The 13748-nt window shown below is 40.9% G+C and overlaps 1 protein-coding gene across 1 annotated transcript; it reads right to left on the bottom strand.

The window, feature by feature from the left end:
* Positions 1–1227: 1227 nt before the first annotated feature.
* PARP11 (poly(ADP-ribose) polymerase family member 11) lies at positions 1228–12694 on the bottom strand. The gene is made up of 8 exons (XM_066341048.1): positions 12599–12694; positions 10444–10572; positions 10225–10345; positions 8900–8975; positions 7866–7938; positions 7648–7778; positions 3856–4007; positions 1228–3423 (listed from the first exon to the last, which is right to left on the bottom strand). Exons 1-8 carry the CDS (start codon positions 12665–12667, stop codon positions 3110–3112), a joined length of 1065 nt encoding a protein of 354 aa, XP_066197145.1. The 5' UTR covers positions 12668–12694; the 3' UTR covers positions 1228–3109.
* Between the last annotated feature and the right edge of the window lie 1054 nt (positions 12695–13748).

Genomic DNA, 13748 nt, shown 5'->3' with positions numbered 1-13748 from the left:
GATTCCATCTCTCAGCCCCATAGTATTTTTTGTGACTTGTGAAGAGTAGATGGCCATACTGGAGTAGGCCCATGCTGTTCTGCAGGTCTGCTGTTTTGGACAATGCCTAAAAATAGTTACAACACTGATGGACATTTAGGTCACAGGAATTTTAAGACTGACATGTGCTCATCTTCCTGAGGGTAATTTTCACTATGTAGACTGCTCAGACTCACTTGAGCCTTCTTGCTGTGATCTTCAGTGCTGATAAAGGTTTAAAAATGGTGAGAGTTGTCTCTCAAGCCACCAGCTGAACTGGCATCTAATGCAGTCCTGAGTTTAAGTCACCAACCCTACCAGCACATTATGTATCTCACATATAGCATGGATGAGAGTGTACTAGGACATCTATTAAAAAACAGAGCAGCATCTTTTTTTTTTCTCCCTGTGGATTCTAACTTAAAAGCAAGAGTTTGTGCAAACTGACCTTGTCAAAGAACTGGAATGCAGAGACACTCTCCCAAACTGCTCTGGATGAAATGAGCAATAATTGAGTACACACCAGTTGTAAAAAACAAAGCTGGTCCAGAAAGCCAGTATGAGCCTATGTCATCCTGAAGTGCTGTGCTCATGTGAAAACACTCTGCCACAAGAATAATTTTAGTAAGAAAGCTCTACCTCAGATCAAGACAGGTAAGAGAATAACATGCTCTCTTGCACAGGTGTAAAACCGAAATGGAGAACAAAGTTTCACTACATGCAACAATAACAGAAAATAGCAGGCGTTCTTCCCCAGAATCACACCAAGATCCCTTCTCTTTTCTTTAACACTCTAAAGGCCAAGAAATTATTTTCCTCCCTTTCTTTCTCACCATTCCTTTTATTAAGTCCAACTATTTCCTGTATTGGCTACTTGTACAGTTCTGGACTTTGCTCGCAATAATAATCGCTCTCTGCTTGCCGGAGAAGGGACAGTTATTTTACAGACATCTTCAACAACAAGATTCATCAGCACAAAGAGCAGAACACATTGAACATTGAAAGAAGAGGTAAAACTTCAATTGTGCAGTAAGAATAAGATTGTGTCATCCCATTCAAATTAAGCAGCAAACATAGCACCACACAAACAATCAGAAAAGTCTCTGAGATCAGTAAAGATTGTGGTACTCTGTGTCCATGAGGTGCTACAAAAACCCTTCTGTTTTTTTAAACTAAAAACATCAGTTTCAGAAGAAATAAAAGACCAAATCAAAGGAACAACAGCACATGTATTTGTTAGTTTCACAAAACGTATGCACAGTAGAATACTGTGTAATAGTAAAAAGGATTCAGTAATACACCAATTCCCTGCGTGATTTCGCTATTATTTAACACAATGTGGGGAACAAAGTGCCTTTTGCAGAGCTAGCATAGTAGTAAATCAAACACAAATCATACCTACAAGAGTAGAACCTAGAGTTCCCAACTGGGATCAGAAATCATACTTCCTAAAATAAAGGAAAATGCATTTTAGCCCTAAATGGTTTAGGGACAGGAAAATTGCCATGAAATTACAAATAGAAACAGATACACAACTTGTGCAAGATCCACTGACAGACAACAGTAACAGCACTCTGGAGAAGGACGAGATACTTGTGTCCTCAGTTAGGATGCCAGAGATGTCGTCATCTTCTACTTCCAGTTCCACCGGTTTAGTATGACTCTGAGCAGACTTGGTCATGCCAGCAGCTACAGTGCCTTTAAATGCAATACATTTTAAACACAGCCTTTGATCCAAAAAGTCCATTAACAATTCTATAACAAACCAACACACATCATTCTACATCTGCCACAATTATATACCGATTCTTCAGCGACTTGTTATTGGCCATAGCCAAAGAAAAAGCCTGGAAAGGTTTCAACATTGACTTTGTCCATTAGTGCTACTTAGGTCCTTTAACAAAGGACACTAGGGAGACAATTCCATAGCAAATAATTTCACATGACAGTGCATTTCACTGTAGCAGCCCCTTCCTCAGTCTCCTCTCATGTTTAGGTACTCAGGTTTGTTCTTTACCCAAATACTGACATTTTGGCTCTTTCTACATGTGAAAAATACTCTCTAACTTTACAACCATACCAATTCTGAAAACCTGGTCTACAGAACTGTTACTGAAAGCTTTCTATTATAGTGTTTAAAAACTAAAGGATGGCATCTTTTGAAATTTTCCTCATTTGTTTAACTGTATTGTTTCCAGTTAAGTTAATCTAAACATTTGTCTTCAGTAACACCAAGTATATGAGCACTGAGTGTGTCTTAAACCCTGATCAGACAGGAATCACAGCAGCACATGAATACTGTAATGACATGGCAAAAATTCCATAGGGTAAGAACTGAGAAAGGTGTACGGCACTGCTGATATCCCAACAGTGAGCCCAACAGTTACTTACCAAACAACTAACAACCACAAGTTTATGGGCATCATTTCCAACAAAACCAACAGTGAAATCCTACTGCAAGGGCTTTGTTATTTTCCCAGTATATAATTGAAGCTTACAGTAAAATGTACATAAAGTTAAACCTGACAGCTTTGTTGAACTTTATCTGGAGGAAACTGATGAAGGAGCTGTAGAATTTTTTTTTTCTTTTGGTTTAGAATCCAAACTAAGAGACCTCCAAACAAAGTAACATGTATGGAACACAGATACACACACACACACACACACACACGTAGCCATGTCCCCTGGGGTTTTGCTGTTGTTGTTATTACTTTATGTTTTATAGGCAATCTTTATAAAAGATTAGTTTCATCATATGCATACTATATTAGAGGCATATTTCTACCACTTTTAATATACGTTAAAAATCAAAACATAAATCTTGCCTTTGAAAACTTACCAATGCTCAATGTATTTAAGGCTCACTAAGCAACCTCAGATTTATAATAGTCTCTATGTTTGAAAAAAGCTGTAAAGTTTACAGATTTTTAAAAACAGTTTACCAGTCTCTCTTAAATATTTAATAGCTTCCATCCTCCGTAAATGTATGCCAGCTTTTCTTTCACCTCTTTCATGCATCATGTTTCTATGTTGTTGTCTTTACAAAAGGAAGAAAAATATCAAAAAACCACAAGCAATACTTAGTTCAAACTTAACAAAATTCTATTAAGTACTCAGGGTAGATTTGGTTGGCATCGAAGATGACGAAGATCTTTGGGTTCCAGGTATTATCCACACAGCTGTCATACAAGTTCACAAAGCTTCCATCTTTTGAAGGAGGCCTCATGTATTTTGAATCACCGCCGATATAGTCACCAGTTAATACACGAGCAAGAAACATGACTTTATCTGGTCTATGCAGATGAGGCTGCAGGTTCACACCATGAATCTGGAAAGTGTCTCCATGCTTCATGCTCTCTTTGCAGAAATGGCTGGAATATGATGCATCTCTTGCAAAATAGGTCCCTTTGAAATAAAAAAAAAAGTAGAAAATTTGATGACGCTCTTAGCATGACAGCTTGACTACCAGACCATAGCTATCAAGATGATGAAAAATGTCAGTTCTTTTATGCTCATTAGCAATCCTTTTTTTGTTGTTAATTGTTATATTAGGACAACACGACCAAATATTTTTAGTGTGAACATTTTAGCAGGGAGATTGTCTTGTGATCAACACTGCACTGCTGGGCATCCCTTCCCCATGCTCCCTGGCCCTACCAGCCAGTTGTGACAATTACATTCCTAACTGCAACCTTAATTACACTTGCCAGAAAAGCAGAGCTGTATTAAACAACTCCTGGGTAAACACAAGGCATGCATCACAAAGTACACACTACAGGGAACAGTTAATGCTGAGCTGTTAACACTACCACTGTTGTATGTGACAGCAATATTTACCTTTTCCATACACAGCAGCATGCATCCCATTTATTCTCCAGTCAAAGTTATGAATACATATTGCTTCTACAAATTCATTACTGGTTCCGTGAAACAGCATCTGCTCATTAATCGTTGGGACACCTCTTTTCTTCTTCAGTTGAGCTTTTTTCCTACAGAAAACACACAATAAATACATAAATAAGCACATCATAAATAAATAGGTGTACAAACACACTAAATTATTACTGTGAAAACACTGCTGAGGGTACAGACCTAACACATTCCACTTTACAAGCACCTAGATGACTCTAGTTTTTAAACAGGTCAGAATTCTTAAGGTACATATTTAGAAATCACACATTTCTGAATGCCGTAGGACTATTTACTGATATAGTCTAAGATATGGAAAAAAGGTCTTCCTACACCAATTTTATCAACATGTGTTACTAGTCTCAGTGTGGTCATTTTCTGCAGATACATCTTTAAAAGAAAGGTAATTTTGTACATTTTGTTTCCTCCACCTACTTTAATGTCATGGTGGAAGGGATAAAAAAATTGGTAGATTATAAAGCACGATTACCTAGGCAAACCAGCAAAAACTCATCTAAGGGTTAGTTATGCTGAACATCTGAAATTTCTTCAATCAGCAACCCTCTGTTGTTGGCTGTTGATTTCTGACAACATACAAAACTAGCCTCAAGTAAGTTTTCTTGAAACAGGCAAATGAAACAAATTTACAGAAGAAGTGAATAATCAATTGTCAAAAGATGTTCTGTAACAGTCCTTTACTATCTCTGACCAGTTCATTTCATAAAGCCAATTTAGAATTTTCATTAAGATGGGAACTATTTTAAGAGGCAAATGTGTTTTGACCACTACAGTGACGCAAATAATGATTCAAGCAATGATCAAATGTAATCCCTTATCAATTAAACAAAACAGTTTTCCAAAACCATAGAAGTTTAACTAGTAATTGTTCCTCCGAAGCAGCAGAATACACGGGGCACACTGGCAAGCTGGTTGTGCAGAAAGCAGAAATACCACAACAGGACACTTTGGTAGTTTGGAACAGAAATCACAGAGTCCAACTGTTCTAAAAAGCCTCATCTTAGCACCTTCCACAAGCAGTGGCAAGATAAAGCAGTTCAATGAAATTAAGCTGATCTGGCACTGTGAAAATTCTCAGCCAATAAAAGGCAAAACCTACAGCAAAACTAAATACCCGGAGACATGGTCTTTGTACCTATGTAAGCACATAAGCTTTTTCTAAAACTGGTCAGCAATCTCCCAGACCAACACCTTTTTTAACTTCTTGTACTTCTTGACAACTCCAAACTGAGATGCTAGACTAAGCATCATCTCCTCTTTTCAACTTTCCTCCCTCGGACACCAAAAGAAGTGAATTTGAAATGCTGGAATACCTATTTCTTTGCAATATACTACCAGGCAATAATTTCTTCACCAGTAAGTGCAAGTCTATAGCACCGTCTTATGACCCAAGGGCAGGACCTGGCTTTTTACCTAATTGTACCTCACTCAACTGGGCTCAGCCCATGGATCCAGCCTGTCCAGATCCCTCTGCAGAGCCCTCCTGCTCTCCAGCAGATCAACACTCCCACCCATCCTGGTGTCATTTGCAAACTGACCTTGATCCCCTTGTCTAGACCACAGATAAAGATATTAAACAGGACCAGCCCCAACACTGAGCCCTGGGGGACCCCAGTGGTCACCTGCTGGATGTAACTCCATTCACCATCTCCCCCTGGGTCTGGCTTATCCAGTTTTCTTACCCAGCAAACAGTGCACCTATCCAGTTTTCTTACCCAGCAAACAGTGCACCTGTCCGAGCCAGGAGCAGCCAGATTCTCCAGGAGAATGTTGTGGCAAAACAGTGTTGAAGGCTCTACTGAAGTCCAGGTAAAAAATAACTGCAGCCTTTCCCTCATCCACTTAGTGGGTCACCCTGTCATAGAAGGAGGTGAGGTTGCTCATCAAGCAGGACCTGCCTTTCCTAGACTTACCCTGGCCGGGCCTGACCCCTAGTTGCCCTGCACATGCTGTGTGATGGCACTCAGGATGAGCAGTTCCTTGACCTTCCCTGGCACTGAGCTCAGCCTGACAGGTCTGTAGTTCCCTGGATCCTCCTTCCAACCCTTCTTGAGCCTGGGAATCACATTTGCTCACCCCTAGCCAATCGGGACCTCCCCAGTGTGCCAGGACAGCTGATAAATGGCTCTCAGTGAGCACCTCCCCAGCTCCCTTGGTACCCTCCAGTGGATTCCATCCTTCCCCATAGACTTGTGTGGGGTAGCAGGTTCCATTTTCTCTTGAATTATGAGGGCTGCATTTTGCTCCCTGCTTCTGTCTACCAGCTCAGGGTCTGTGTGCCCAGATAACAACTGGTTAATGCTTTTGTTGCCTCAGTCTTTCTCTCATCCTTTGTCACTATGTTTCCCCCACATCTAGCAAGTGATGGAGATTCTCTATAGCCCTCCTTGTGCTGATGATTTATTTTAAAAAAACCATTTTATTGCTTTTTACAGCAGTGGCCAAATTAGGTTCTAGTTGGGCTTTGGTCCTTCTAATCATTCTCCTTGCCAAACATCTCAACATCTTTTACTCCTCCTGAGTTGCCTGCCCCTTCTTCCCAAGGCACAAAGTTTCTTTTTTGTCTGAATTCCAGCCAAAGTTCTCTGTTCAGCCAGGATGATCTCATTCCTCAAATACTTGTCTTTCAGCACATGGGAACAGCCTGCTCCAGAGCCTTTAGGATTTCCCTCTTGGAGAGTGTCCAGCCTTCCTGGACTCCTTTGCCCTCCAGGACTGCATCAGGAGGGACTCTGTCAAACAGTCTCCTGAACAAGCCAAAGTTTGACCTCTGCAAGTCCAAGGGCAGCAATTCTGCTGACCCCCTTCCTTACTCCACCAAGTAAAAAAGGAAACAACTAAAAGTAGGATAACTCTCTTAACCATTAACATATATAAGGAATTTCACTTCCTCACACATGTTAATGATATAGCTTTAAATTAAGAATAAATGAGATATCTTTTAAAAAATCATGTAACTTATCCAAGATTTTAGTGTACATCTGGTTAGGTATTTCCTCACTCTTTAACTTAGTCTAGATTATTTTGTTAGTGCAAAACATTTTTAAACCTTCTGATATGTACTTCTTCCTACAAGATACACAAATAACTCTTGTCAAGTACAATTGCTTAAGACTGACACTAAAAAATAAGTGGACACTAAACTGGACACTTTCTACTTCTTCCAGGAAAGCACAATATGAAGAGGGAAAAGCCAAGAACTTAGAACAAGGTTTTGTAGCACATTAAATTTAAAAGAAATTGCATGAATATGTGTTAATTAGACATTTAATTGTCCTATGCTTCATAAAATTGAGAAATTCAACAAGACTGAAATATTAATGTGCTTTGTTCAGTAAAAATTAAAATGACACAGGCTTCTCAAGGATTCATTTTACAAAAAACTTATTTTTGTTCTTACTTCACTGTAAGGATCATGGGCATCAACCACACAGATATTCTAAAGATCTTAAATACATCATCTGTGCTACAGCTTTATCTGATGCATTTCTGAAAGTATTACATTTCTGCACCTGTAGAAACTACACAGTCTTGAAAATTATATTTTTAATAAAGAAAAATGACAAATAAGACTTTTTTGAAAGTTAGAAAGTAACAAAAAATTTCATTAATAGTAAAAACAGTAAACATATTTCTACTGCATCACTTAAAACTTTTCTCCATTAACAATCCTAAAACTGTTGGGTTTAGAAATAATCTCACCTGCAAAAAAACTCCCACAAGTCTAGATTTTGTATTCTCTTAATTCTTTTAATTCGGTGGCTATCCATTGTTTTTCCAAAGAGACTAGAAACTTCATTATATTCATTTGTTTTCTTTTGCAATGGAATAAGCTGGAAAAAAAGAGGTTAGTGCGATTTCAATTCAATGCATTATTTCATTGTCACAGGTTTTTGACCAAGTTGCATACCAACTCTTACCTGGTATGGCTCCTCAGTATTTACATTCTCCCAGTGTGAAGGCATAGGGATAGCCTCATTTTCACAGATGAAACTTCAAACAAAAAAGGTAAAAGCACATCACTTCAAAGACATGAGGCATTTTCTTCCTGTCAAACTCCTGCTCCAAACAACACATTATGCAAAAAAAAAAAAAAAAGCAAACCCCCATGAAGTTTATACAGAGCTACTAAAAAAGAGTGGTTTAAGCATATGCATTACATACATAGAAGCTCTTAAGCCTTTATACTGAGACTAAAGAAGCAATCTCCTGAAAGTAAAGAATGTCACCACATGGATGTAAGACTACTGAATGCAATTATTCAAAAAACAAAGTAAATGGCCACATCATTGTCTGCACTGTTTAGCAAGTATCTACTGAAGAAATGTTGACACTTCAAAAACACAGGTCTTCTTGAAAGTCAGATAATAAATAAATAAACAGATTCTACTACATTTCTTATGGCAAATGAAAATTTGCTTTTTGAATATATAACCACACTACAATTCAGAACTAAATGTTTTCTCAGAAACTATTTGGGGAAAAAAAACTCCACATATCCCTTGTACTCAATTTCATCTGTGGTAGTAACACTGCATAGCTCAGTTTATTGTTTAGTGAGTTCCAGAGTTACATCAGCTCAGCTCTACATCTAATGACTGAGCAAATGGTAAGAAACTGACAATCTAAAGCAATCAGACTCACAAAAGAATTGTTACAACACAATTTTTTTAAACTCTAAGTCATTTTACAGTATATGAGTAAAATATAGGCATGACATATAACTCAATCTTTTTTTGCTATTACAACAGCACTTCTAAATAATTTATGGAGTCAGTGGATTTCATTTTTTGGTGCTGCCTGCCTGCAGCAATTCTGATTCAACAGGTATTCAGAGCAAGTGACTCCCAAAGTAAATAAATATAAACAATACAGATAATACGCTTTTGTTTCATTTTACTTAGAAGAATCAGGAAGAAAAGAAAAATAAGGAGTCTTCCCCTTATTTCCTTACCTGAATGAATTGATTGCAAAGGGAGCTCGCTTTATTGGACGTTGTTTAAGGGTAGTTAGGTTGATTTGTTTCATCACTGAGCATAAAACAAGAATTAGGATGAAATTTTTGGGAATTCATCTACAGCATTTGAAACATTTTAGTGCCACTTTTAAAAGAATGCTACTACACCCTAAGTTACTTGACAGAAATTTCAACAAGTAACAAATCAGCATTTTCAATAAATGTTTCTAAATGCATTGCCCTTTATATGAGTTGGCAGAATGTCCAAATATTACACACAAAACATTTATTTTTTAAATATCCATCTAACATTCAGACCCACTAAATCACAGTCAAAACTTCCACTGAATGGGATGACAAAGAATACACTCTCCTTATTGTAAGACATCATGACCTAAAGACAGTAACATAAAAATTGTTCTTTAACATTTGCTTATAGTGTTTTTATTCTGGATGCAAAACATAGTTTTTCATAAAAAGAGATTTCAACACTAATAAGCATAAAACTTCTTGTGTTGTTAGATACCACTTTACTGCCAGTATTTTGCTGTTTTACTCAGTCCCTACTTTCTGTATTTGAAATATTTGAAATTTGAATACATATACTGGAATATGTATTTATTTCCTTCATTTCCTATATTTAAGCATGCAGCGGTTTTGTAATTTAATCAGAAAATAAACCATCTGTGGATAGAAAAACTATAAAAAAGTTACTAGAACACACCTTTGAACAAAGAACAATTACATTTCTTATTAGTTACATACATTAGAAACCTGTAATACTCTGTAATTTACAGGAACAGCATAAGCAAGATCTTTACAGTCTACTAGTTAATCCTTTTGACTATCTCCTTGTCATTCTGAGAACAGAACTGGCTTCAACGACCTGCTGAATTATTAAATCACTTTGATGCCAGTATTTTGCAGGAAGCCTCCTTCATAGCAATTTTTCTTATACAGACTGAATGGAAGAGGTTTTCCAAACTTACAGGCAGTTGCACATTAAAGAAAAAAGGTTCAACCTTCCCAGTTCAAGAGATGTATCCTACATGCCACCTGCAGCTGAAGCGAGCAGTGGGAACACAATGGAGTGCTATTAAACACAACATGCTACTTCATTAATAATCTACACAAAAAATGTAACACGGCAGCTGTTTCTAAAATATCCTATCTACTTTCCAGTAAAGAAGACATTTTTAATCATGTTTTCCATGGGGTTATTTTTCACCAGATATGAGGACAATACCCTGAAGAATGAACAAATGTGCTGGTGTATCTGAGACCTTCTACTGTTTAAATTTACTCTTTGGAAGGACACATACCTGAAAAGTCCAGTGTGTAGTTAAACTTTGCAGTGGTAAAAGACAGAGATCCATGAGGGTCTGCCCGGAAACTCCTTTCAATGTCTTCACTGCTAATAGAGCAGTGACTGTTTGAGTCAGTCTTCAAAATAAAAGAAAAAGAACATTACGACAAACTCTGCCATAGGCAATTTGATGTATGGAATCCATCAGAGGCAATATACCTTCACAGGTATTTACCTGAAACATATGCCATTTACCACACTCAGCCAAATAAAACCAGCCCCACTGGGTATCGGAGGTATCCATGTCTTCAACTGAACTTTCCATCTTTGCAAACACATCTTCTGATGGTCCTTGAAACATTTCCTGAAACATCCACACACAAACACACAAGAAAAGCTTAGATAAATATATATTAAAAGCAAAACAAAATGCATTTGTATTAACTACCAAAATAAAAAAAAAAAATCTTTCAGGCTGAGGATCGATCTGTTCCTTCTTTTCCAGAGAAAAATTATCAATGTGCTACTTGTCCAGTATTATCATTTAACTTAGTTAAACACTTTTAAAATTATCTTAATTGTCTGTAAAGTGTGACAGTAAAGGCAAGAGTTATAGGCTTTACGTGATCAGAGAGGTGATAAGTTTCATATTGATGGTTATAGGATCAAGGCCACTCAGAAATATACAACAGGCTCTTTATTCATACTCCTCAAGAATGTGTTGATCTAACAGCTTGATAGAAACATCTACTAGGTACTCACCAGCAGTGAACAAACCAGGCTGGAAATCAAAAGTTGTAAGAAAAAAAATTAAAGCTAAGACAAATAATACCATTATTTAACTCTGCAAGACCCCAGTAGATCATTTCTTCACATTGCATTAAGAATTTTCTCCCTAATGCACCCACTTAAAAATGACACAGTAAAATTCCTGGTACTTGTATTTACAGAGAAGGTTCACACCAAAAGCAGGAGTGGCTCCCACACAAGCAATAACAACCACAGTTGGGTTTCTGAAGGATGGAAGAAAAAGAACTGGGGAAAGAATAGAGCAGAGGTCTACAATATCATGACAAAACCAAATAGGGAATAAAGAATCACATTTTCTTCTGACATACGGAGGATACACCTATCAAAGGTCGCACATGTCAAGTTCAAAGTAAGTGAAAGAAAAACTTCATGAACCAGATGGCAACCTATAGAATTTCTTTTCATGGTATGGTGTGGATGCTGCAAATTTATGGAAGTTCAAAAAGCAGCTAGACAAGTTTAAGCCTACCAAGAGCTATGCCAGAATACCTTTAGAAGAACAGTCCCTGCCAAAATTCAGCTAATTTTTTGTTTGTCAATAAAATTCTGAAACTCTGAAAGTGCTCACCTCTATTTGCATGGATTTCCTAATGTGTCAACTCTCTGCAAAAACCTCCCCAAGCAAAAACTCTAAGTTTCAGGGAATCATTCAGAGAAAAAACTTGCCACACTCCCAGAAAAGGTCAGCAATTCATCCACTCTTAACTGTTTAAGCAAAACATTTTGGCGCTCTTCCCAAATAGGTCCTCAAGTTCGCTTTTTCTTCCAAGAAGTGAAAGAACACCCCTCAGCACAAGTCAAACAATGTGCAGTCAGTATCCTGGATGTTTCAGTTGTTTCCTGGTCACTTCAACCCAGAAAAAAAAAAAAGACCTAAAGAAGACAAATACTGGAGACTAAAAGTAGGCATCCCCTGGGGCAGCAGTTCAGAGCAGGAGGCGCTTCTAGCACCACCCTTCATCCCCCATTTTTCCCAAGCTAGCTGTATTTCTGTGACTGAATGGCTGTACTACTACTGGCAACGCACTTCCTCTTTTTTCCCAGAAGTACTTCATGTTGGACTGATATACATGTTTTACAGTGTGTAGACTCACAAAATGCTTTGGATTAGAAGAGAACTGGTTTCAATCCTCCTGCACGGGCAGGGACACCTTCCACTGGACCGGGCTGCTCCAAATCCCATCCAACCCGGCCTTGAACACTCCCAGGGATGGGACATCCACAGCTTCTCTGAGTAACCTATGCCAGGGTCTCAGCACTCGGATGATAACAAACACAGCAGCGTCTCAATGGACTACTCTGGATTCCTGTGCTGCCCGCTTCACTTGGCACATCGTGCTTTATTGCCAAAGGCTCTTCTACACACAAAAATCGACTTGGTACAGTACCCAGCTGGGAACAGAGGCAGTGCTAAGGGAACCTCTGGCTCTTCCTCAGAGAACACGACACCTGACTAGGAGACTTGCCTGAGGCGAGCCCGCAGGGCCTGGGACGGGAGGCGAGGAGAAGGACCAGCATTAGCACCAGGACGGGACACACGGTGGAATGACAATGCCCTTCCCACCTGCGCCCCCACGCACCCGCTCCGTGCTGCCGGGGACCACCGTCGCAATCGCGCCCGTAACCGCCCCCTCCAGAGCCGGATCCATTGGCGCTCAAGGCCAATGAGGCGCCGGGCCGAGCACGGAGCCACTTCCCCTCGGCGGGCGCGCAGGCCGCTCCCTGGACGCGGGGCCGCCGCCTCCCCTCCCCGTGCCCGAGCCGGCGGCGCGCTGTGTGGGGGCGGGGCGCGCGGGGCCGGGGCGCGCGGGGCCGGGGCGCGGCGCGGGGGGAGGGGCGGCAGCGGCGGCCGTTCCGCCCCGCCCGCACTCACCGCAGCGGCCGCGCGCGCCCGGCGCGCTCCCGCAGGCCGCCCGCGCCGCGCGGGCCGCGCGCACGGGGCCCGCTCCGCTGCCGGCGCTTCCGTTACCGGCGGCCGCGGTGGGCGGGGCCGGCGCCGCGGTGGGCGCGCCCCATTGGCCCGTCGGGGGCGGGCATGCAAATGACCGCGGGGGGGCGGGGCGGGGCGGGGCTGGAGGCGCTGTCGTGAGGCGCTGAGGGGACGGCGCTGAGGGCTCAGGGTCGAGGGCCGAGGCTGCGCTCCTACCTGTGCCGGAGTATCAGCGCCGATACCGGCACAGGCCCAACCCAGCACCCCTTCCAGCACCAGTCCAGTGCCAGAAACAGTCCAAATACCTGTTCTATTACCAAGACCAGTGCCGGGCCTAGTTCTAGTAGCAATGTCACTGCCTGTGCCAGTAGCAGCACCGAGCACCAGTCCAAGTTCCAGCACCTGTCCCAGTTCCAAAACCAGTCCCAAGTACCTGTACCAGTACAAATACTAGGCCCAGTGCCAGTATCAGTAGCAATTCAGTGCCAGTGCCAGTACCTTTGCCAGGCCCAGTCCCATTTCCAGCATCAGTCCCAATTCCAAAAGCAGTCCAAGTACCTGTACCAGTACTAAAACCAGTACCAGGCCCAGTTCCAGTCCCAGTCCAAGCACCAGTACCAGCACTACCAGTAGAAATCCCAGTTCCAGTCTCACTAGCAGTACTAGTACAGGTACCAATCTCGGTTCCAGTTCTGGCACCAATAGCTGTTCAGGTACCTGTCCCTGCAGCTGTATGAATACCAGGCCCAGTTCCAGCCCCAGGATCAGTTCCAGTTCCAGCCCCAGGATCAGTCCCAGCC

The sequence above is a fragment of the Sylvia atricapilla genome, chromosome 2 (assembly GCF_009819655.1).
Source record: "Sylvia atricapilla isolate bSylAtr1 chromosome 2, bSylAtr1.pri, whole genome shotgun sequence".
NCBI lineage: Eukaryota > Metazoa > Chordata > Aves > Passeriformes > Sylviidae > Sylvia > Sylvia atricapilla.
The sequence above is the reverse complement of the archived record's forward strand: the minus strand, read 5'-3'. Positions and strand labels throughout refer to the sequence as shown.